Genomic DNA, 26,268 nt, shown 5'->3' on the forward strand with positions numbered 1-26,268 from the left:
CGAAATACCTAGAATATGAACATTCACAGAGACAGAAAGTGGAATAGAGACTACCAGGGGCCAGGAGAAAGGAGAATGGGGAATTGTTGCCTAACAAGTAGAGAATTTCTGCTTGGGATGATGAAACAGTTTCGCAAACAGATGGTGATGCTGGTTACATGACATTTGGAATGTACATAATGCCACTGAATTACACACTTATTAACTATCATTAAATAATATGGTTAAAATGATAAATTGTAGGTTATATATGTTTTACTACAAGTCTTAAAAAATAAAGGAGGAAAGATCTTAATTGCACACACAAACCTGTACACGCAAAACACCACAATGTGTCTTACTGCTTTTGGCAAGTAGCATAAAACCAATCACTTACCATGCTGTTTTCTACTTGGAAATGCTACTATTTTCCAAAAACTGTTTCATAATAAATTTATTCCTGAAATTACATTTGATGTTCCTAATCTACAAAAGTAGAGTCTATCATATATTTAGAAGCAAGATGTTAATCGTAAAAAGATCATGCTTTATCACCATGCAGGATAGCTATAAGAAAATCAACTTTTTTGTGGATAAGCTCTAATTTTAGAAGAAGGATTAAACAACATCATAAACTAAACCAAGCACAAAAACAAGTCAAGAAATGTAAAATACAAGCAAAAGGTAACATCTAGTCCATCAAGGCAAGTTCACAATAATTGGCCACAGGAAAAACAGTGAATACAGACCTATGCAGTAATATTTCTCTGTGACTATGCCAGTCCTCTATCCACTCTTGCCAACAAGTATTCTGTCTTGCCATGATCACTACCACTGTTATTCTCAGTGAAAAAAAAAAAAAGAAAAGAAACCAGATGTGGACTTTACTTATACAAATGATGAATAATCACTAAGAATTCACTGGTTTCCTTTCCTGCCTCTGTTAAAATATTTTTCAAAAGAATATTGATACTCTCAGCATATGGTTACCAGCAAGTGACTGGTCAGCTTCTACTTAAAGAGGAGGGAAAGCTGTTCTAAAACTCCAATGTTGTACTTGACTGGGTTTCAACACATTGAGAATGTTGTTCCAAACAGAATACAGGCTCATAAAATAAAACGAAATGAAGAAATCCCAAAGCCCTTGTGATGTCTAGTCATTCTTTCAAACTAATCATGGACTCTTGATGAACTGAAAATGAATACACCAAATTAATAAAACAATTTTCATGGAGGCTATCAAATGAAAGCAATATAATTTCAGTTTAAAACACAAGGAAAATTCCATTAAGCTAATTAGAATTTTTGAGTCTTTTCTGTGTTATGTTGAGATGCTGGCTAGCAAACGTCTGTAAGTTATCTTAGGCTCATTGATAAAAGATGTTTGTAGCTTCTATTCTAATAACAAATAGATATGTATACAATACACTGTGTTTATTTTGACCTGAAATAAGAGATACAACTTTTAATGTATCCATCAACCAGACCGCTTCTGAGTTCTTTCCACTGTTGCATGCCACTTTAGGTCTCTAAACTATTATCTTTCTCATCTTTTTTTCTATGTATGTCAGGTATGTGAGATGGTGGAGTTACAGACCTGAAAAAGGTCAGGTCTGGTGTTAGTTTTATGGGTGTTTGAAGTTTTCTGTAATAAAAAGTTAAAATAATTAAACTGGCATACTCTATATACGAAATAGCAGACTCCTATAGTTCAGGCTTTAAAATGTAAAATTGTGGGTCAGTGATAGAGCACAGAGAATTATCCCTATTTCTCTGGTATAGATAACTACCTCATTCCTTCACTGTTAATTACAGCAAATTCATTCAAATTCATTATGTTTTCTAACTATAATTCGAAATGCCAAGGCTATAGAAGTCATTAATAAATTCAACTGCATAAAAAAATTTTTTTTAATTTTTGAATAGCAAAAAATACTGTAAGCAAAGTCAAAAGACAAATGAGAACACTGGGACAAGATATTTGCAGATACCTATTACAAATAAAGAGCTAATATTCCTAATATACAAAGACCTTAATAACTTCAGGGAAAAAAGACCAAAAATCCTATAAGAGGGGTGCCTGGGTGGCACAGCGGTTAAACGTCTGCCTTCGGCTCAGGGCGTGATCCCGGCGTTATGGGATCGAGCCCCACATCAGGCTCCTCCGCTATGAGCCTGCTTTTTCCTTCCCACTCCCCCTGCTTGTGTTCCCTCTCTCGCTGGCTGTCTCTAGCTCTGTCGAATAAATAAATAAAATCTTTAAAAAAAAAAAATCCTATCAGAAAAATGGAAAAAAGACATGTATAGATATCCACATCTATATACATGGCTCTTATATATCTGAAAGATACAAACTTAACACATAAGAAATATGCACATTAAAACTACACTGAGATATTTCTTTGCCCTTCGGATTGGCAAAATTTAAAAGCTTAACAACACACTCTCATTGTAACGCTGTGGAAAAATAGGTACTCTCACATATTGCTGGTGGGAATGCAAAACAGTACAACGCCAATGGAAAGAGATTTGGTAACATCTAGCAAAACCACATATCCATTTACCCTTTAAGCCAGTAATTCCACACCTACATTTATCCTGAAGATCCACCTCCAGCAGTAAAAAAGACATGTACAAGGTCATTCAGTGCAGCACTCCAAAACTGCAAAATTACTAGACACTACCTGGATAGCCCAGAGGAGACAGGACAGAAGACAGGACAAATAAACTTGCATACATACACACAGAAGAATGATGATGATCTCTATGAATTGATACAGCGTGATTTTCAGGGTATATTTTCCAGTGAAAACAGCTAAGTGCCAAAGTACTTATATGGACAGCATGCATGTTTGCGTTAGAAAAAGGAAATAAGAAAAAAATACATGTTATCTGCTTATTGATGCAAAAGAAAAACCAGAAGGATAAACACAAAACCAATGAAGTTAATTATCTATGAGGGTGGGGGGTGTTTTTGGTTTTATAGTGGTATAGGTGAAGCAGTTCTGAAACCATTTTAGATGACGCTCATTTAGAGCAAATGAGTAAAAATCTTGACATCGTTGGGTGCCTATGTTCTCACTAGAGAAAAAGGGAAAATAGAGCAATCAGTATGAACTCATATTTCTAAAATACATACCCATATTCAAGCATATATCCATGTTATATGAGCTCATGCATGCAGATGATTATATACATATATGTGTATGTATATATAAAGACACATATGTTTTCTAGCTTGTCTCCTCATAGGGCGCAGAAGCAAAGATACCCAGCAGCAACATACATACTGAATGCCCGGATCTTGGCTCCTACTATCATTTCCCATCCCCCACTAAAAGGGACCAGGGCTCCTAGGAGAAATGACTGAGTCTAGAGGCAGAGAAGACATAAGAGGAGTCTTTTTAATAACGAAAATAATAAAGTACTTGAAAAACAAAAAATAAAAAATGATGGGAGCATGCAGAAGGACACAGGAGCCAGTATGGAGAAAGAGGATCCCACTGATCAGAAGTGGCACAATTTGAGAACCAAAACATTTAAGAACAGTAATGAATTATTAATCATTGGGTAACAAATAGGAATCCAGGAGTTCAATAATAAATAAAACAATACAGACAGACAAATAAAAGGGCTCTTATTTCAACAGAATGCTGAGTAATCACTGGTAAAAGTAGAGGGAGAACTGGAGCTGGAAAAAATCATCATGTAACAATCACAATAGTAACACCTGGTCGAAGCAAGTTATCATCAGTGGATCCTACACAAAGGGGATGAAATTTTGATGAGAAGTAGGATATTTTAATTGTCTCAAAGTACCTACTCACAGTCTGCTTATTAACTGTATGTGACTATAGTAACTATATAGAGTGAAGAAATCAGATAATCAAACAGGTGGTCAAAATTTATATCACAAATGAGGAGCAGATGGACACTGTCTACCTCCAGATATGATGTCCTTAGAAAGACACACCCCTTACCTAGTATTTCAACCAGGAATGCATAACCTGAATCTTATCAAGAGGAAACATCAGATCAACTGAAGATGAGGAACACACTGTTCAAAAGGAAAAAAAGGGAAAGAGGGATGACTATATTCTTTGAAAATGCAATGTGATAAAGGACAAAGAAAAGTTGAAGAACTGTCACAGATTAAAAGACACTGAAGACATGACATCTAAATGCAATATGGGATCAGAGACTCAATCCGCACTGGAGGGGAAGAATTTGATTATTATAAAAGACATTTACTTGATCAACTGACAAAATTGGAAATGGTAGATTAGATCAAAATAATATAGGGGTGCCTGGGCGGCTCAGTCAGTTGAGCAGTCGATTCTTGATCTCAGTTTAGATCTTGATCCCACGGTCATTAGTTCAAGGCCCATCTTGGACTCCATGCTAGTTATGGAGCCTACTTAAACAGAAATAAAAATAGTGTAGCAATGCTAAATCTACTGAAGTTTTTAAGACTGCTTTGTAGGACGGCCTCGGTGGCTCAGTGGGTTAATCGTCTGCCTTCAGCTCAGATCACGATCCCAAGGGGACTGAGTCCTGCATCAGGCTCCCTGCTCAGTGGGGCATCTGCTCCTCCTTCTCTCTCTTCCCCTCCCCCCTGCTCATGCTCACACTCTCAATTAAATCAAATCAAAAAGACTGGTTTGTAAGAGATTATCCTTATCCTTGGGAAACCCACCCTAACATATTTAGGACTAAAGGGCTATGATATGTTCAATTTAACTTTTGCATGATTCAATGAGAAGAATACATATATACACATGTGTTTGTTTATACATGTATACAAAGAAACAATCATTATTCACAAAGTGAATAACAACAAAGCATTTGGGACAAAAGGTTAACAGGTCAATCTGGACAGAGGACACATGGATGGTCTTTATAGCATTGTTCAAAAATCTAGCACATTATTTCCCTAATTTCTATTTTTTCTTCTGTAATTTCTACATAGCTAAACAAGATACAGAGTCCATCAGTCATCCAGCTAGACACTTGGCAGTCAACCTAGCCTACCCAATAGTTTCATTTCCTTCCTTTCCTTCAAGTCCCGCACTCAAAGGGAGCATATCCTAAGGGATATATTTGTCCATTTTTCTCCAATCATACCAATGGGTTCAGGAACTAATCATTTAGCATATCTCATCTGATTTACTACTACAATCTACTAATAATTACCCATCCACCAGTCCTCACTCTAAACCACTCTCCACCCTGCTACAGAGTGCCCATGCCCAAATAAAATCTGATCATGTCACTCTGTATTTCTCAATTGGTCCTGAATATAGGTAGGAAAGAACTTACTAGATCAACTTAAAAATCCCAACACTGAGAAAATGTATTACTTTGGATCTTGAGAAGCAAATAAGCAAAAATGACTGTCCAGAGGCTTAAAGCTAGTCTAACGTAATTGTAAACTTACTCATGAAACAACTGCAGGACCTTCCTGGAACCAATCACAAAGTAACTGCTATTAAAAGCAGTATCCTCAGTGCTCTTACACAAACAATACGGGATAGAACCTCTGGAAACAGAGAAGGTCACTAAAAGTAAGGGATGAAAGAAAAAGGTCGGGAACAGAAGGGAAGGGTAGATTACCTAAAAGTAAGGGAAGGAAAAGTAGAGAAGGTAAGAGAAAGAAAGGGAAAGGAGGGGGGAAAAAGTCTATTCTCTAGGATTTCACAGTAACAATTTTGTCTCGCAGTAAAATGTCAACATTTTGAGAATTAACTAGCCATCTCTCAATTTCTCCTAAATGAAAAGCACTGAAGATAATCAGAGAAAAGTTCTTTATGTCTTTATGAATATCTGACATTTTATCAGAAGTTACTTGAGAGCAGTATTATTCTTCACCAAAGTATATTCTGAGTAGTGAAAATATTTATAAGCAAACATAAACTCATGTTTCTACTGTTTTCATCCTGTAGATTCTTTTTTTAATTTTGCAGTTCAAGGGTTCAGCACATAACTATATTATATAAAACTACATATATATTTTATATATTGCACACAAAAGTTATAAAGCTGAAACTCTTCCCACTTAGACTACCTACACAATTATTCTAATACATAGAGATATAGCCGAAGTATAAAATCACGACTCCAAATTTTCCCCTGGAAATTTGCAAGAAGCAGTACAATATATTAATATGTCCCCTGTACTTCCATAGGAAGCCTTGTAACATACAAATGCACACAGCCTCCTTGCTCTTCCAACAGCAACTAAGCTGACCTGGGCTCAGTGTGCCTGCCTACAGTCAGTGCAGAAAATTCAAAGACTTCATTCATTCAACCACTCAGCCAATGTGGAATGAGAATCTAACCCTCTAGGTACTGGGCACTATGATTCCCCAAACCTCTCCTTTCTCTTTTACGTCCCCTCCTCTCTTTATCAAATAAATTGCCCGGTGCTATCCCTCACTGCCATACGCATTCCCTTTAACCTCTTTCTTTTCCTGTTCTTTTCCCAACTTCTGCTCCATTAACCTGAAAGAAACCTTCCCTGTTCTCATTTGTCAACCTCAACCCAGTAATAACTATTTCCAGTCACTATTCAATTCCCCTACAAATTCTGTCATATGTATCTCATGCGGCTTCCTGCTCCTGTGACAGGAATATTTTCCAACTTCAGTGGAAAGAAAGAAAGAAAGAAGGAGAAAGAGAGAAAGAAAAAAGGAGAGGAAAAACTAATCTAGATTTTTAAAGAGTAAAGAGATAAAGCAAATGTTACGTGTGGACCTTAACTAGATTGTTGTTTGAAAAAGGTATAAAAGAAATCTTGGGGGAGGAGGGCGTGCCTGGGTGGCTCAGTAGGTTGTCTGCCTTCGGCTCAGGCAGTGATCCCAGGGTTCTGGGATCAAGCCCCATATCAGGCTCCCTGCTCAGCAGGAAGTCTGCTTCTCCCTTTTCCTCTGCCTGCCCCTCCCCCTGCTCAGGCTTTCTCACTCATGCACTCTCTCTCTCTCTCTCTCTCAAATAAATAAATAAAATCTTTAAAAACAAATCTTGGGGATAACTGGAGAATTTGGATATGGACTGGACTTAATGTGACAGTGTATTAAATTATTATTTTGTTTCCTATGATAACAGTATAAGGTCATGTAGAGGAATGCCCTTATTTCTAGGAGGTGCATGCTGAAGTATTTACGGGTTAAGTATTATGATGGCTGAAATTACTTTCAAATGGTTCAGCAATGCCACCCCTCCTCCCCATTGAAATGTACATAAACACAATGGGAATGTATGTGGCAAAACACTGGTAATTACTGAGGCCAAGGTTGAAGATATTTGGATGTACACTGCATTTTCACTAAACTTTTCTGTATGTTTAAAATTTTCAAAATGCAAACTTTGGTTTAAGTCGGGGCTCTGCACTCAGCGGGGATTCTGCTTGGGATTCTCTCTCTCTCTCTCTCTCCCTCCCCCCACTCGCGCACATGCATACTCTCTCTCTAAAATAAATAGTTTTAAAAAAATAAAAGGAGAGGGATAAAACCACTGAGCAGTCTCTACTTGTTTCCAGATTTCTCGTATTTCTGAAAGAGCAAAACTAAGAAACTTCCCATTGGTCTACAAAATGCTAACTGATAAATCTTAGAACGGGTTACCACTCTAGTTGGGTTGTAAATACACAAAATGATGACTCTTTCCTATATAAACAAATGTATTTTACATCACCGATACTTCAAACACAAAACCATAATTTTTCCCATGTTACCAAATATGAAAATTTGTGGTTATACTGTACAAATCTTTCCTTAAACCATGTAGTTTACAGTCTGCATTAGGACATCTCATATCGAGGCACACAAAAGGTCATGGAGCAAAGTATATTTTCATAATCTGTGAATTATTTGTATACACCTCATACGATCTCATATATGTTGTTCTCCTTTCTGCTAATTCTGTGATAGATACTTTTTTATTCTTAAAAGACCCTAACACTCTCAGAAGCCTAGCTCTTTGGCAAATCATGCAGAAAGGAGTCCAATAAACTTAAAGTAAAAAAGATGGCTGACACAACCACATTTTTTTTTTCTGGAATACACATCACAAAGGACACTGTTTACATATTTTTAGGACCTGGGGTGCCTGGCTGGTTCAATCAGAAGAGCATGTGACTCTTGGTCTCAGGGTTTTGAGTTCAAGTCCCACATTGGATATAGAGATTACTTAAATAAAAAAACTTAAAAATATTCATTTTTAGGACCTATGCTTCTTCAAAATATAGTTGTAAGATATGACTAAAATATTCATTCATTTAATTCACAGACCAGTTTCCACTATTAAGTTAGACTTCAACTGTATCCCAGACTCATAAACTATGAACAATGAAAAGTAAGACTGCCACAAAATCCCCATAACCATAAAAATATGAAAAAGCAAAGAGCTAATTTAAATCAATAAACTTAAAATGTATTAAAACTTAAAATCTCAAAAATTTTCTCATAATAGTTTGCTTTAGTTATTATACTAAGATATTTATTTTCTTCCTATACAAGCCTTTTTTTCTTTTAAGATTTTATTTATTTAGTTTAGAGAGAGAGAGTGCAAGCACGAGTGGGGCTGGGGCAGATGGGAAAGGGAGAGAGAGAATCTCAGGCAGACTCTGCTGAGCATTGAGCCTGACATGGGGCTCGATCTCACAACCCTGAAATCATAACCGGAGCTAAAATTAAGAGTCGGACACTTAACTGACTGAGCCACCCAGGCGCCCTCACGCAAGTCCTTAGAGAATCTGCCCTTCCCCACTCACTAAAAAGCCAATTCTCTTATAAACACATAACAGGGTCTTTCCAGCAACAGCTGACTGAACAGCAATGGACATCCTTCATAACATGAGACGAACGGATTCTCTCTCCTGGCAAGTTAGAATTTAGAATGTGGTAACTGAGAAAATTAGCTATGGAGAAGAGAGCTAAGAGCTAGCTGAACTTAACACCCACAACTGACCGCTGTACACTAATTAAAAAAGCAAAGAAAACCATTTGGCAGAGAGAAACAGACAAGAATATAAGCAAGTCCAGAAAAAGAAATGGAGAATGAGTACAAAAACACTCAGTTCTGTACTTCCTGTACTTGAGTTGTATAGTATTTGGTACCAGGATAATTGTTCTCAAAATTATTTTCAAAAAAAAAAAAAAGGTTAAGGACATCTATGTGGGTACAGAACTTCTGAAGGAAACAAATGAGTTAAAATAGCAAACAAAAGACCAAAAATATGATTGGGATATAGCAAAACCTGGGATTCGACTACTTTCAAATCAACTGATTCTTCCCCAAAATAAAATATTAACCTTACACAGGGTCACCTGAGAAGACAGAATAAATCATTCTGCTCCAAATATTAGTAGATATTTTCTTACTTTTCTCAGCAATACAATTAAATATTTGAAGCCCATGTTTAATAAAAAGAACATTCACAGCCTACTGTCTTCAAATATAAATTCAGATATAGTACAAATGCTTCACATTTTTTTAGAGAAAAGAAATAAGTGATGTCATTCCTCTTGTACCCTGTGCAGGGTAGCAGAGCAGGTGAATGCTTGAGCCCTGGAGCTACATTCCTAGGTCTGAATCATGGCTCTACCATTACCTAATCCTGTAACTGTGGGCAAGTTACTTCTTGTGCCTGTTTCTAACAGCATAAAAATTAGTATAATAGAACTAATCTCACGGCATTGTTCTGAAGACTAAATGACGTAATATATGAAAAATCTAGAAAAAAGTAAATGTACATTGCAATTAATAGTATTCATTATCACTAACTATTATTCAAGGGAAGAGGCTGGATTTCATTTATCTACGATATTATAAAACTGAATTCCTTGAACAGGGCCATTCTTTAGCAGACATAGGACATGAAAAACATAAAATTGATCCCAAAAAACAGGGGAGAAAAGATAAACCCATATAAAAAAACTAATTTCTATCATACGGACTCTGCATCAATAAACTAAGAGGTATTTTTTCACGGGGGACAGTTTGCCTTCTCGTAATATTTTGTAAAAGCTTTCCTTCAGCAACCACTGACCATAAAAGCAAGCCTTTATTCCTGAATGCCCACTTAAGATACGGAAAAGCATCAGGATGATCTGCTGATGTTGGAGGAGGGTAAAAATATCTTTAAAGATTTTTTTTAATTTTAAAAGATTTTTAAACATAAACCAATCTTAGCTCTGATCTCAAAAAGTTTGAGTTCTGAACCATGACTGGCTCCGAGATAACTTCAAAAATTCATTCTTATGGAGCTTTTGAAACATTTTTTTGGACTAGGCAATTACATAGTTAAGGAAGAGCTAGAGATACTGTAAGGAGAAAAACAACTCTTCCATCATGAACACATATTAACGTGATTTGCTTCCTACAAAACACACAGTGAGACCAAATATAAAAGAATCACACTGAAAGGTCAAAAATTATGTGGACAGAAAACAGGAAAGGAAGGAGTAAAGATGGAAGGGAAAGAGGGCAGACCATTATAAATTATAACAGCTCTTTGAATATGGAAAGAACTAAGACAGCCTAATTTTTATTTTAAAGATCCAAAATAATTAATATTTTTTAAATTAAAAAGCAAAAAGAAAAAAAATTAGAAAGAATATGTCCTTCCCTTTATGTTTTGAAATCATTCTTTAACTCACATTCTACTTCAGCATATGGACATATTCACAACAATCCTTCATTCCGTCAAAAAAAATACTGAATCTTTACTTTCCAAATATGATTCTAGGGTAAGCTTTTTTAAAAAGATTTTATTTAATTATTTGAGAGAGAGGGAGCGCATGTGTGCACAAGTGGCGAGGGTGGGGGGCAGAAGGAAAGGGAGAAACGGACTCCCCACTGAGCAGGGAGCCCAACACAGCTGGACCCCAGGAGCCTGAGATCATGACCTGAGCTAAAGGCAGACGCTTAACTAACTGAGCCCCCCAGACACTCCTAGGCTAGGCTTTCTGAGGTTCCTCACTACCACACACAAGGAAGATAATGAAACAGCTTGAGATATGCTTTAGATTTCCTCCCATTTCCTGTCCTCTTTCTATACCATTTGTTGTACAAAACTTCCAAATTACAAACTCTTAAGGAAAGCCCTTGCCTTCTTAGTTTTCATTTACATAAAGCACCAAAAAAACCCCAAAAATGTACTCCCACAAGGTAAAGCTGACCTCTCACCAAATTAAGAGCAGAACATATGTGAAGAGGAGATTTCCTCCAAAATTCCACATTTCCCTCCACTTAGGCACAGATCCTTCTTCTACAAGGAGGAGTCTGGCTCTCTTAGGATGCTCCTAAGTGGCCACAGTCATCTCACAACCAGGTTAATACACCGAACGGTGCCCTGTAGGAGACGTCTTCATAAAACCGGAGCAAGGGGCAATCTGACCATGGGTAAGAAGACAAGTGCTTCATAAGACTGTAGAGGGAACAAGCACCCCTTCTCCCACTCCTTTCTCCCAGGTCAAAACAGAACAAAAAACAGAAGAGAATGGCTAGCAGTAAGAGTCTAAAAAGAAAACGAAAATGAAAAGTTGCCCTCGTGTTACAGATACATAACGCCAAATGTATTTGGTGCCTACAAAATAGTGCCTCAGACCTACAGCAAAACAGCACACTTATTTCCTCCATTCCCTTCTTCCCCTTCCTGAGTGAATAATTTCAGCAGTGGCTCTAACCTCATATCCTTTTATGCAAACTCTATTCTACCTTTCAAAAATAAAGCCAATATGCTAATAAGTTATGTAATCAACTAAACATTAAGGTTTATATACTATCATTAGCAGGACATCATTCTATTCTAACACTCAAAATTCCGAGGTAAAAATGACTTATGGCCGGCCGTTGCTTGCAACAATGAATGGCAGTTAACATAAATTTAGCTTTTACTTACAATGTGCTAGGTACAGTGTTAAGGATTTTGCAAGCATTACCTCTTTTAACCCTTATGATACTTCTACTAATACTATTAATAAACCCAGTTTATAGATGAGGAAATAAGAAGAGAAATTAAGAGGGGCTCCTGGGTGGCTCAGCCCTTAAGCATCTGCCTTCGGCTCAGGGCGTGATCCCGGCGTTATGGGATCGAGCCCCACATCAGGCTCCTCCGCTATGAGCCTGCTTCTTCCTCTCCCACTCCCCCTGCTTGTGTTCCCTCTCTCGCTGGCTCTCTCTCTGTCAAATAAATAAATAAAATCTTTAAAAAAAAAAAAAAAGAGAGAAATTAAGAAAGTATACGAGGGCAAAGAGATATAAGCAATGACACTATGATCTAAACTTAGAAATATGACTAATTCTGGCACCTTAACCAAAACATACATTGCACTGCAGTTTTCACTCATACCTGCTTTTAAATCTTTATACAATTTTTTAAATCATACTATCAATGAAGATCAATACATAATTTGTCCTCAAAACAAGAGCCAAATATGGGATACTGGGGTCAAAAATAACTCAAAGTCACAGAAACCTCTAGCTCTAGCCAATAACCAAAAGTCTATTGGGTGGTGGGGGGGGTCACAAAAGGGGATAAAGCGTGATAAAAAATGATTTATACTTCTAAGTCCAAAATTTTAGGTATCATTTCTTGAAACAGAGGAAAACTGATTTAAAACTTAAAATCCCAATATTCTAATTAGTGCTATTTTACTTTTCAACTTGTATTTTTTTCTGATTAGAAAAACTTTCAAAACTTTGTAATTTAAGCTTCACATTAAATATACCTGTACTTTTCATACTGTATTGAGTTCCCTTTCTTGAACTTTTTAAACTCTTTCAATATATGTTTCTAGATAGAATGCATTCATTCTACATAAACTTTCATTTCTGGGTAATATTTTTCTAAACCATAAAATATTCAACACTATTTCCTTCAGAGAGTCTAAATCCCAAATCTAGTCATAAATCCACTCCCAGAAATTTTCATAATAAAAAGAAGACAAACTACACACAAAACTCGCGGTTCAATATTCTGTTAACAAAGAATCCTAAAAGAGTCGAAGTTTAAAACTTCCTCTCTGCCTCAGGGCACCTGGGTGGCTCAGCCGGTTAAGCGTCTGCCTTCAGCCCAGGTCCTGATCCCAGGGTCCAGGGATCAAGCCTCCATTCAGGCTTCCTGCTCAGTGTGGAGTCTACTTCCAGCCCTTCCCCAGCTCATGCTCTCTAGTGTGCACTCTCTTTCTCTCTTGAACAAATAAATAAAATTTTTAACAATAAATAAAACTTCCTCTCTGCCATAATCAATGCAGCAGAGCTTTCTTCCTAAGAAAAAATATTACCATTTGTTCAAATGTAAGAATATATTCCCCAGTCCTCTGTGTGTATCAAAAGAAAGTCTTCAATTTAAAATCTGGTATGGTCTCTGTTAAATCATACCCTAACAAGTAAAAAAGGATATCACATAGAAATTCTATTGAATTCATACTCATTTTACTTTTGTACAGCATGAAATGACTTAAACTTCCAAACCTAGTGAGAATTAAAAACAAGTATCATCATTTCTAATATTTAGGTGTTCACTTTCTACTAAAATGTATTATCTTCATTTATAATAATTCACAAATAGTTATAATTAAACAACTGCCTACAGAATTCAGTTATGTAATCAGATGCTTTAGAAGTATATGCTAAAACTATTCTAATGAGGTTGTTTAAAACAATCTTTTCTCATTGAAGCTGAGATTTTCTTAGATGAAATTTACTGAAGACATGTCACTCCACGTGCCACGTGCATATACACCTACCTTACTATTATCACACAGATAATTCCACATTTCCAAATCTTACTTCCAGAAACACAACTTCACTGCCTTCCAAAACAAAGATTACAGAAATGAACCCATAATAATACTTTCCAAGTATGTCTCCAACAATGTAAGTATTAAGAACTGCTAGCTGGTAGATATAGCATATATCACTGTGCCATTACATTCTGTAGAAGTAATTATGATTGTAATTTCCCAGTTTTGTGTATTAAATATCCTCACAAATGTCTGACAATTTCTACCAATTTAAAATGTAACTTAGTGTAGAAAGTGGCTGTAGTAAAGCTGATAAAATTAAAGCAATCTTAATAATGACCTCTTATTCTTCAATCTTTTTAGGGAAATAAGGTTTGGCCTTTGGATATTTTATGAGAAATAGCAGTTTAACAACTCAGCAAAGTGAAAAGTCAGGTACCGTTTGAAGATTTCTACAAAGGACAAAAAAATAACTGTTTATTTAAAGTTACATTTCTTCTTCTTTTTTTTTTCCTAAGAGTGAGGAGGTACTTTCTTCTTACAAAGTCACATGGCATAAGAGTGTTAAACTTCTGTTTAAAGTTGAAGACTAGACGCACCTGGCTGGCTCAGTTAGAGGAGCATGTGACTACTGATCTTGGGAGGCACGAGTCTGAGCCCCACAATGGGAGCAGAGATTACTTAAAAACAGTTGAAGACTTAAGCTTTCTGAATAATATCAAATAATTTATGTCTTTTTCCATCTAGCATATTTTCTTCTACCTTCATTTTTATATACTATTGTAGGAAGCTTCAAAGATGGTTCCCAATGACCCCATCTCCTAGTATACACACCCTTGTGTAATCCTTTCTCCTGAGTGTGGGCTGGACCTAATGACTCACCCTTTTTTTTTTTTAAGAATTTTTTTTTTTTAAGATTTTATTTATTTGAGAGAGAGAGTGCGCACAAGCAGGGGGAGGAGCAGAGGGAGAGGGACAAGCAAATTCCTTGCTGAGCGTAGAACATGACACAGGGCTCGATCCCATGACCCAGAGATCATGACCTGAGCCAAAACCAAGAGTCAGAGGCTTAACTGTGGGCCTCAGTGACTCACTCTTAAAGAAGAGAAAAGGGAGTAAGTAATGGGATGCCACCTCCATGATTACATTACAAAACAAAAGGCTCATATGGAAAGGAACTAATATAGGCTATTGGCAAACAGCCAATATTGGGCCTTAAGCCCAATAACCATGTGAGTGAACTGGAGGCAGATCCTTCCCCAGAGCCTTTGGATGAAACCACAGCCTTGTGGACATGCTGAATGCAGCTCTGTGAGAGATGCTGAACCAGAGGAGCCAACTTAGATTCCTGATCAACAAAAGCTGTAACATAACATTTGTTGTCTTAAGTCACAACGTTTTGGAGTAATTTATTTTGTAGTGCTATGGGTTGAATTGTGTCCCTCTGAAAATTCATATGTTTAAGTCCTAATCCCCAGTACTTCAGAATGTGATCTTTTTTGGAGACAGGTTTTACAGAGGTAATCATGTTAAATTGAGGTCATTAGGATAGGCCCTAATCCAACATGACTGGTATCCTTATAAAAACTGGAAATTTGGACACAGAGACAGACATATAGAGAAAGACGATGATGTGAAGACAGAGAAATGATGGCCACCTACAGGCCAAGGAAAGAGGCCTGGAACAGAGCCTTGCGTTGTAGACCTCAGAAGGAGCCAATTCTGCTGACACCCTAATTTCAGATTCTTGGCCTCCAGACTATAAGAGTAAAAATAAGTTTCTGTTTAAGCCACCCAGTTTGTAGTAATTTGTTGTAGCACCCTAATAAATTAATACATATGGCCAGAGAGAACTAATACATTCCTTAATTCAAAATAACTTTTATTGGCAGTACCAAAATTAGCCCTAATGCAGAGCTCAAGTAGATGGCCAAAGTTTCCAAGTCTTAATTCTGAAAAAAGACATTCGTCATATCAGAAAAATCTTACATCACAGATTTTTTTTTTTAAGTCAGCTGGGACTTTGGCAATCATATAATCTAATCCATTCATTTCAAAAATTGAGGATGCTGATATGCGAGGAGCTGTTAGGACACTTAACATATAGTAATTCCTCACAAGAAACCTATCACTATCACTAGGTATCACTATCATCAATTCTATTTTTAAGATGAAGAAACTGATGTCTAGAAGTTAAGGTCACACAGGTGGTGAGTGGCCCAGATTTAGTAAAGTGAGGTGCACAGAGGATAAGTGACTTAAGCAAAATCACAGTAGTTGAGCTGGGACTAAAACCTAATGGTCCTTTCTCTCGGGGCGCCTGGGTGGCACAGCGGTTAAGCGTCTGCCTTCGGCTCAGGGCGTGATCCCGGCGTTACGGGATCGAGCCCCACATCAGGCTCCTCCGCTATGAGCCTGCTTCTTCCTCTCCCACTCCCCCTGCTTGTGTTTCCTCTCTCACTGGCTGTCTCTACCTCTGTCAAATAAATAAATAAATCTTTAAAAAAAACAAAAACACCTAATGGTCCTTTCTCTTACCTTCAGATCTTTGTTCAGAAAGTTTAGTGGAAAAGCTTTTCTTCTACTTGCTATATTCAATTTTGTAACACTGCTACCTTAGAAATATATATGTAATTATCTATCTGCCCTTCTCTGACTACACAAACATGGTTGCTCATTTTTTCCCACTCCCTAAACCCTAAAACACTGCCTTTCAATTTCTGATGCTTTTCTTTCATCTGTGTTAATCATTGTTATAAACTGGAACTCAAGGTGTCACATTTACACAGTTTGGGAAATACAGCTTTAGCTTAATGTTTGATCCCAATTAAAATACAAATATACCTAGAAGGGGTAACACTCTATTATGAATCATCTGCATTTTAGTAAGAATAAATCAGATCCTTTTTCAGAAAATAGGATTTGAAACAAAGATGTCAAGACAGCCATTGCCAAGTTTAAAATGACCCTGTCCCAAGGTACAACATATACTGGGGTACCTGACTCAAGAATCAGAGTCTGAGACTCAGACGATGGTTCGAGAGTACTTTTCCTAGGAGGGGGCCTTCCAGCATGTGGGCAAAACCTTCAATCAGGGCAAGATCTTCAAGTGAACATCTCTTGCCATCGCCTAGCTGCCTGTACCTGCCCTTCGGGGAGATGGGGGTCACTAAAGGAAACTGAACATTTGGGGGTAAAAAAAAAAATCAAGAGTCTGTTCTGGGAAATCTGGGATTGGGTACTTAAGTGTTAGCCTTTCTTTGGAAATCTGAACTATAAGACACAGAGTGTGGGAAGTGGTGACAACCATGTTTCCCATGACAAAGAACAGAAAATGAAGAAAGCTAGTTCTCCAAAGACAGTGAAAGAGACGCACAGGAGAGGCGCCCCACTGACAGCGTGAGGGAAACCTGACTGCATTTGGTTCCTGGGTTCTTCTTGTACATCTCAGCTACATTTGCGTGTCCCTGGATCTTCTGGTGTCCCCTGGGAGACACACCAAAACATCTGCTAACTTCCCCTTCTTGCTTAAGCTATTGGAATTGCATCACATGCTATCACAGAGAAATAACATGGTCAAATAGGTACCCTCTCTGAAACTGAAGAATTTTACTGAAGGACTAACAATCTCATGTAAAAAAACTTTTCAGTAACAATGAAGCCAAGTAAAATACTAAAACTAAGGCAAACAGGTAGCAGTAGTACTCTCAACTGCCTCACAACATAGCTCATCATTTAACCATCAAAGAACTACAATAGAACAGAATTAGAGTTCCAAAGCCGATGCTTACAACTAGATTTTTCCAGGAAAAAAAAGAAAAGAAAATGATGTTTTAAAAACACTATTTTATCTATGTAGATACCTACAATAAAAATAATAATGCTTTAAAGCCAAAATTGAAACTGAAGATAACTTATTCTAATATATCCCTTTTTTTGGTGCAGAAAACTACAAGCCATTCAGGAAAGCAGGTTTGCCTAAGCTTACCCAGCTATTAGTGGTAAAGAAGGGCTGAAACTCAGCTCTTTGGAGTCAAGAGTTCAGTGGTCTTGCTACAATACAATGATGTGAGAAAGACTATGATGATACTTGCTCCTGGCTCCTTCTTCAACAGACAAAACAATCATAAAACTGACCTGATTCTCCGTTCTGGGCTGGCATGAACCTGCGTAGAAACAATAGGAGTGGCAGACACTTTCTTCCTGAAGCAGATGTGGAGAAGTAGTATACCTATGACGAAAGAAAGGAAAAGAAAACCCAGTTTATTTTCAGAGTATGTTTTGGCATAATGAGTCATTCATTTTCTACTGATTCCTTCTTTATCTCCTTATTTGCTGGTGATAGTTTAATAGTAGAACCCATGACAATGATTTAAGACAGACAAAATTTGCTATCTAAAATCCATAAAGAATATAGAGTCATTTAAATTTCATCTCTACAAACCATCTGGTTCAGCTTCTTCATTTTACTGATCAGGAAACGTTATGCAAAGACTCAATGACAACTCAGTTACTTAGTAGCCAAACCAGGTTCAGAACCTGATTCTTCCCATACCTCTTCAGTATCCATTTGTACAACATGGATCACACTCTTTTTGGAAAACCAAATATGAGCCAAAAAAAGCAAAAAATTCATGTTAGTTTTCTACGCATATTTGTCAAGTATCTAAAGGTAAATGTAGTTTGTTCTAAATTAAAATCAGAAAATAATGCTTTCTCACTTAATGGTTATAACCCAACCTTGAGTTATTTAGCATGCCTTATATAGGATATTTAAATGTTTGCTTTATTTCGGGCACCTGGCTGGCTCAGTCAGTAGAGCATGCGACTCTTGATCTCGGGGTTGTGAGTTCAAGCCCCATGATGGTATAGAGAGTACTTAAAAAAAAAAAAATCTTAAAAACAATGTTTTATTTACCATTCAGTATTTTCAATATGAAAACACTAGCATATGAACCAGGAGATCTAGGTTCTGGTCTTTCCTAACTCTGTACTCAGCAAGTTCCATCATCTTAATCAATTACTTCTTTGGTTCCAAAGTGCCTTTATTCAAAAATGAGGAGCTTGGACTAATTCCCATGAGCCTTCTAACTCTAATACAATATACCTAAAAATAGCTTCCTTTTTTAGCAACATTCTGCTTTTCTAATCAACTATTTGTTTTTGTCATGTATTTGTTAATCTCTTTGATCATGTTCTTAACAGTTAAAACATAATCAGAAATATTGCCTTCAGGGGCACCTGGGTGGCTCAGTGGTTAAGTGTCTGCCTTTGGCTTAGGGCGTGATCCTGGGGTCTTCTCCACTTCTCCACTTCTTCCTCTCCCACTCTCCCTGCTTGTGAGCCCCACATTGGGTATAAAGATTATTTAAAAAAAAAAAAAATTAAAAGAAACAGAGATAGTGAGAGAGAGCATGAGCGGGAAGGAGGGGGAGAAGCAGATTCCCTGCTGAGCAGGGAGCCCGATTTGGAGCTTGATCCCAGGACCCTAGGATCATGACCCAAGGAGAAGGCAGACCCTTAACCAAATGAGCCACCCAGGTGCCCCAAGAGTTTTACTTTAAAAAAAAGGAAGAAAGAAATATTGCCTTCAAATGTACGGTTAATTATCATTCAAAAGCCTACGTAACAATAACCTAGTTTTAGTGTCTATCTCACCCTGCTAGAAGTAGAAGGAAAAGTATGTTTCAAAATCTATGTCTTAGGTAGTTTTAAAGAAAAATCCTGAATTATTTTCCCAAATCATTCATGGAGTTACTCATCCAACAAGTAGTTACTGAGTGACTTGACAGATGGCAGACAGAGGCTTAATCAGATAAAAGACTTCAAAACAAGATACCTCTAGTGAAAAACTGAGTGACTTAGGAATTCAAGTGGCAATAAGGGAATAAACAGAAGTTATGACATGTCTCCCAACTTGTGACTTAGGAATATGCCTTCCCTACTTTTTAACTTCTTGTTACATACAACAGTTACTCGTAACATGTTTTAAAATCAAAGAAAAAGAAAGAGTGAACACAAAAAAGAATGAACACCCAGGTTCCTACCACCCAACTCAAGAACCTACATAGAAGTTACTGGAATGTTTTCCTGACTTGCTCGTCCCTCCCATGCCCCACCTCTCTCATCCCTTGTAACCGCTGTGCTGTCTTCTGTGTTTATTGTTACTTGGCTTTTTAAAAAGTTTATCACAGGAGGGTGCCTAGGTGGCTCTTGGGCTCTTGACTTCGGCTCTGGTCATGATCTTGCAGTAGTGGGAACAGGCCCTGCACCCAGCGCTCAGGTGGCTTCAGATTCTTTCTCCCGCCCCCTCTGCTCCACCCCACTGGCACTCTCTCTCTCAAATAAATAAAATCTTTAAAAAAAAAAGGGGGGGGGTTATCATAGGGACATCTGGGTGGCTCAGCTGGTTAAACGCCTGACTCTTGATTTTGGCTCAAGTCATGATCCTGGAGTCCTGGGATTGTGACCGGCATCGGGCTCCCTGCTCAGTGGAAAGCTTGCTTCTCCCTCTGTCTGCAGCTCTAATAAATAAATAAAATCTTCAAAATAAATATGTATATATATTTTTAAAAGTTTCTCATATATGTACATATCCCTCAACAACATAGTGCTGCATTTTATTTGCTTTTGAATTCTGTGGAAATAATATTAAATAGCTCCTGTCTTCTAGGGTTTGACTTTTTCATTCAATATTATAAAAATTCATCCATGTTGCCGCATTAGTCGTAGTTCATACCTTTTCACTGCAGAATAATTCTGCGTTGTATAAACATATCATCACTGAATTATCCATTTTCCTTACAATAGTATCTTATTTTTCTCCCAGGTTTTTTTTCCTATTATAAGCATTTCTGTTATAAAAGTTCTCATATGCATCTCCTATGCCCCATGTACCAAAATTTCTCTTAAGTTTGTGCTTAGGAGTTGAGATATATGCATATGTTCAATTTTTCATGAAGCTGCCAATTTTTATTTTCCCCAATTTATAATCCCACCAGCAACTACTCTTTCATACTAAACTACCTATTCATACTGAACCACATCCAATACTTAGTAATGCTAACTTAATTTTGGGAGTATAAAATGGAATCAAATTGTGGTCTAACTTTGCTTTTTCCTGTTGATTAATGATACTGAGCATTTCTTCAGATTTATTGGCTAACTCATGTTTCCTCTTTTATGAAATGCCTTTTCACATATTTTGCCACTTCCTCCTCAGTTGTTTGTTCTCACTTACTGTTTCATAGAAATTTTAGTATTTTGAATGATTATTTGGTTTTACCCATTTTGAACTACCAGGTACAGGCGAGTGTTGAAATAAAGAAGCAGAAACAGAACAGCAGGAGGCCAGACAGAATGGGTAACAGCGAGCTAGAGGACCAAATGTTTTTGTATATTAATGCAATCTACAGATGTCTTAAAGCACCAGAAGTGTAGAATATTACATAAGCCTGTTTTATAATCCTTTATTTTAATATAAATTCAGCCAAGGACAAATGCACTGACATGATTTCAATGCATTCTAATTGCAATATGCAATATAATTTCAAGTAGCAGCTTTACACAAATCACAATTAAAGTCACACTTTAGACAGAGTTCTCATTTTGACCCTGACATTTTACATGTTTTTATTTCATGCTTTGGTTGCCTCTGATTTAGAATAAGTCAGTTATATTGTCAAAGGGGTGAGTTTGAATGTATGAATATGCACATAGGTATAAAAACTGAATTTCAAAATTAAGCTATATAAATTAGAGACAACAGAGATCCCAATTCCAGAACTGGCTAGACAATTAGCTGTACCTCCTTGGTCTAAATATGTCTTCAGGGGCGCCTGGGTGGCACAGCGGTTAAGCGTCTGCCTTCGGCTCAGGGCGTGATCCCGGCGTTATGGGACTGAGCCCCACATCAGGCTCCTCCGCTATGAGCCTGCTTCTTCCTCTCCCACTCCCCCTGCTTGTGTTCCCTCTCTCGCTGGCTGTCTCTATCTCTGTCAATAAATAAATAAAATCTTTAAATAAATAAATAAATAAATAAGTCTTCAAGTTGATTTTCTTATATCTAACATGAAAATTCTAAGGATCATTTTAAAAATCATACTCTTTGGCTTGAATATCAATAAGAAAAAAATCTTTTTCAGATAGCTCTAGAAGGGTTTTAGGAATCTCTTCCCAAGTGTTATACAAATCAGATGGTTAGACTAAAGAGTAACAAAAAGCTGAGTGTCTGGGAAAAAAAAGAAAAAAACCTTAATAAGCAGGGCTATAGCCCTCCTATACCTTCTCAGGACTCCTGGCAGATCATCTGATGAACAGCATCATGCAAGGAAAAAAAATAAAAATCAGAAGGCACATAAAATCTGAATCACTCTACATGCTAGCCTCGATTCCTATACAAGCAATCAGAAGAGAACTTCCAGAACCACACTTATCCACTCACCTAAATCTGTACCCTTCTACAGTGCTTGAAATTTCTGGGTCAAAGTCTAGCTCCTCCACTTTGATACTAGACGTCATGCCCCTATCTTTCAAGGGCAATGCTCTAGTAAGGCCCATTTCTCTCTCCTATATCATCAATTTCCTAGTTTCTTCCTCCAGATAAAGCAAACCATTAGTATATACATATATTTCCAATCAGTAGAAAACAAACAGTAACAATGAACCTTTTGATACCCACCATCGCAATAGGTTTTGGCCAATTTCTCTGATTCCCTTTTTGCAAAAGGTCACAAAAGAGTAGCCCGTACTGTCTTCAAGATTCTTCAATTCAAATTGAACACATTCCAATTAGACTTTTGCTTCCCAATATGCCATTGAACTTGAAGGCCACCAATTACCTACATATTGTTAAATCCAAAGGCCAGTCAGTTCTCATCTTTCTTGACTTATCTGCAGCAACTGGCATGACTCACCAAACCCTGATACACTTTCTTTACCTGGCTTCCAGAACAAAGACTCTCCTGGTTTCCCCTGGTTTCATCCTCTCTCACTGGCCACTCCTCACCTCTGCTGCTTGTTTCTCTCCTCTTCGCACTGATCACTAAAGTTCAAGTTCTTACCCTCTCTCCACCCCATCAGCAAACTGTACCGTCTCTCTCTACAAAATGCATCCAGAATCTGACCTCATCACCTAGAGACTTTGACCAGAATAACTATCATCTCTCACTTGGATTTCTTCCATAATTTAGTAACTGGGCCTCCCAACTTCTACCCTTGCCCTACTTCACTCTTCTCTCATCAAAGCAGTCAGAGTGATCCTGATAATCTTACATAATTCATATAATGTAACTTTTGTGCCCAAAAATCTCCTAATGACTTCTCATCTCAGAGTAAATGCCAAAATCCTTAGAACAGCATATAAGAACCTATATAATTTGGCCCCTATTACTTCTGACCTCATTTCCTACTGACCTCCTTGTTATTTCTTATTCACGCTAAGCACACTCCTTCCTATCTCAGAGCCTTAACATTTGCTGTTCTCTCTGCCTAGATGCTTTTCCAGGAGATGATTATCCCTGCATGCCTCACTCCTGCACTATCTTCTGATCTCTGCCCAAATGTCTCCTGGGCTAAGTCTTCCTGTCTACTCTATTTAAAACCGTAACAATTTGGCTCCCAGGATCCCTAATCCACCTCTCTGGTTTATTTTTCTCCAATGTTACTAACATACATTTATTTCACTTCTATTTCTGTTGGTCTATATATCCTCCCACAAAAACATAAAACCCACAGGGCGAGAGCTTTGTTTTGTTTGGTGCTATATCTTCAATGCCTAGAAAGGGTTATGGCACACAGAAGGTATTCAATTAACATTTTTTAAATGAACAAATAATTATACTCTTAGGCTAAAAGTTACAATCTTTCTGAGTTTACAAAACAAGAAAATCTAATCAGAGTGCTAGAGTTAGATTTTTTTATATAAAATAACCATTCTAATTTTTCAACAGTTGATAACAACTCTGAAGACCTCAGTAGACGTTGCAACTAATACTTCCAGAAATTTAAAGTAATCACTATAGTAAATAGTTCCCCTCCCCAAATTAGGTTTTAGACTCTAGCTCTCTACACAGCGACATTTATTTTCCATTAACTGCTGTCATATTCAACAATGGCTGGCTTGCAGAGCCACAACACCAACACACAGGAAAATATTATAAAAATGTTCATTCCAAACCGGTTCCAGACAAAGAACCATGCTCTTTATAAATAAAGGAACTCTAAAAATAAAGAGCAGATATTTTTAAATGTTTTAAATATTTGGTTTGGAAACATTTTCAGACTTACAGAAAAGCTGCAAATGTAAGAATTCAAAACCACCATTATACCCGAAGTCACCAATTATTAATGTTATTCTTCTTGTTTTATCATCTGTGCTCATGTGCTCTCTTGCACTTTCTATCCATTCACACAGACACACAATTTTTTCTCTAAACCAACTGAGGATAAATTATATACATCATGGCCGTTTGTTCCATTGACTCAATGTGCATTTCCTAAGAATCGAGATACTCTCTTTTATAACCATAATACATTGTCTTCAGTAATTTGAACAGTCTTGTGTTTTTATGTACTCTAGTATCCACATTCCCAATTTTTTCAACTGGTCCAATAATGTCCTTTTATAGTATTCCCCCTCCCATCCAGTACAGGACCCAGTCTAGGGGCAGGTAGTGATTGTCTTAAACCTCCTTTAAAATGGAACACTTCCACATCCTTTGTCTTTTATGACATTGGTTTTTGGAAGAACACAGCTCCCTTCCCTTTTTATTAAGTAGAATGCTCCTCAGTGTGAGTCTGTCTAATGTTTCCTCATGATTAGATTCGGGTTATGCAGTCTTGGCCAGAATACCACACAGATGACATGTCCCCTCAGGATGTCATATCTGGAATCACATGGTATCCATCTGCCCCATGTTGTTGTTGTCACCAATGTAATCCCAACTTTATACCTTCCAAATAATAGGTCATCTGTGGGGAGACATTTTAATACCATGGAAATAAACTCACCAATATCTCCCCCTCAATTTGTTATGTTTCTTGTCCTGTCTTATCTTTACTATAATGGCTGCAAATTGACAATCTGCCAACTCTAGAACTCAGAATTTTAATATAAGCAAGAGACCTCCCTTCTCTATTCATTTATCAGTTTATTACTATAAATAATGAATTCTTATTTTTACTGGTTCATAATTCATTATCATATTTATTTGACAACTAAGTAATCTAGATTGGGCCAGCAGGAAACCCAACAGGGTTCTTATGAAATGGTCCAATTTTTTTCCCAAAAACATTTTCATATTTTCTAGTACACCAAAAAGGAAAATGATACAGTTTCACCTGATATATACCCTGCCTGAGCCTGCAATCAGCCAATTCTCTGAGATCTCTTGTTCCTTCATGCTGGTAATAGTTTTAGGGATCAAGATTTGGCAATTAAGTATTCTCACTGCTCTTTCCTTCTTAGCCTTTTTTTTTTTTTTTTTTGGACAGAGCTACCAGGAAATACATGTGCATATATACACATATGCATACAAATATGTGTGTACATATATGTCCATACATATATATACAGGTGCACATATATGTCCATATATAATTATATATACACACACACATGCACACACACGTGCACATGTAGACACACATACACATACATATACTAGTTTCAAAAATAATGAATTCACATTAATGCCTTCAATTCCAATCCACCCCCACAGGATTCATTTTTGCCTTTCCCATTCCATATTTGTATGTCCCTCCTTCCTCAGGTCCTGGCTCCAACCTCAAAATATTTACTCAAAGCATAATACACCTAAAAATGACCCAGAGCTGCTTTGTTCTTATCACTACAAAAATAAACTTCAGTAGAAAGAGTTCAAGATTTGTTTGCAATCCCTCCCTCTTCCTCCACCCAAGTTGAGGGTAAATAGTCAAATATTTGTAAATAAATCACTTAGATTCACTCTTTCTTCCCTTTCAGTGTAGGTATAGCACTAAATTAAGATACCTTCAGGTTCGTTTGCTTTAGTAGTTTAAAATTTTCCCCATCCCTATCTTGAATATGGAAGATAACATGTTTTGCTTCGAAAAGTCAATATATAAAAAGATATACTTGAGAAGTGTCATTTCTACCCACAAACCTTTGGTACCATCACCTCCTACCTCCACCTGCAAAGTTCAGCAGATATATGTATATTTTATCCTTCACCCTTTTTAAAAAAAACACAAGATAACAAACTGTATATGTGTGTTTACACTAACCAGTTCAACTCAGACTGGAGGAAGCTCTTCTCAAAACATTTTATGAGACCAGTAATTTCTTAACACCAAAACCAAAAAAGACATTAAGAGAAAAGGAGACTGGAAATCCAATACCCTCTGTGAAGATGGATGGGAAAAATTTTAACAAAATATTAGCAATATACAATAGAAATATTACATCATGACCAAGTGGAGTTTATCATGGAAATATAAAGCTGACTCAAACTCTGAAAAATTAATATAATTCAGGGTACGTGGGTGGCTCAGTCAGTTAAGC

The 26,268-nt window shown here is 37.1% G+C and overlaps 1 protein-coding gene across 8 annotated transcripts in view; it reads right to left on the bottom strand.

Moving 5' to 3' along the window:
* WDFY3 (WD repeat and FYVE domain containing 3) overlaps positions 1 to 26,268 on the bottom strand; it is a 265,960-nt gene that overhangs the window by 215,642 nt on the left and 24,050 nt on the right. For 7 of the 8 annotated variants that reach the window (XM_057309806.1, XM_057309803.1, XM_057309811.1 and 4 more), the window contains exon 2: positions 17,865 to 17,958. In XM_057309806.1, coding sequence (XP_057165789.1) covers positions 17,865 to 17,889 — 25 coding nt within the window. In that variant the 5' untranslated portion in view covers positions 17,890 to 17,958. Of the gene's footprint in view, positions 1 to 17,864; positions 17,959 to 26,268 lie in introns of those variants that run through there. The other variant, XM_057309807.1, reaches the window with a different exon arrangement.

The sequence above is a fragment of the Ursus arctos genome, unplaced genomic scaffold (assembly GCF_023065955.2).
Source record: "Ursus arctos isolate Adak ecotype North America unplaced genomic scaffold, UrsArc2.0 scaffold_9, whole genome shotgun sequence".
Classification (NCBI taxonomy): Eukaryota; Metazoa; Chordata; class Mammalia; order Carnivora; family Ursidae; genus Ursus; species Ursus arctos.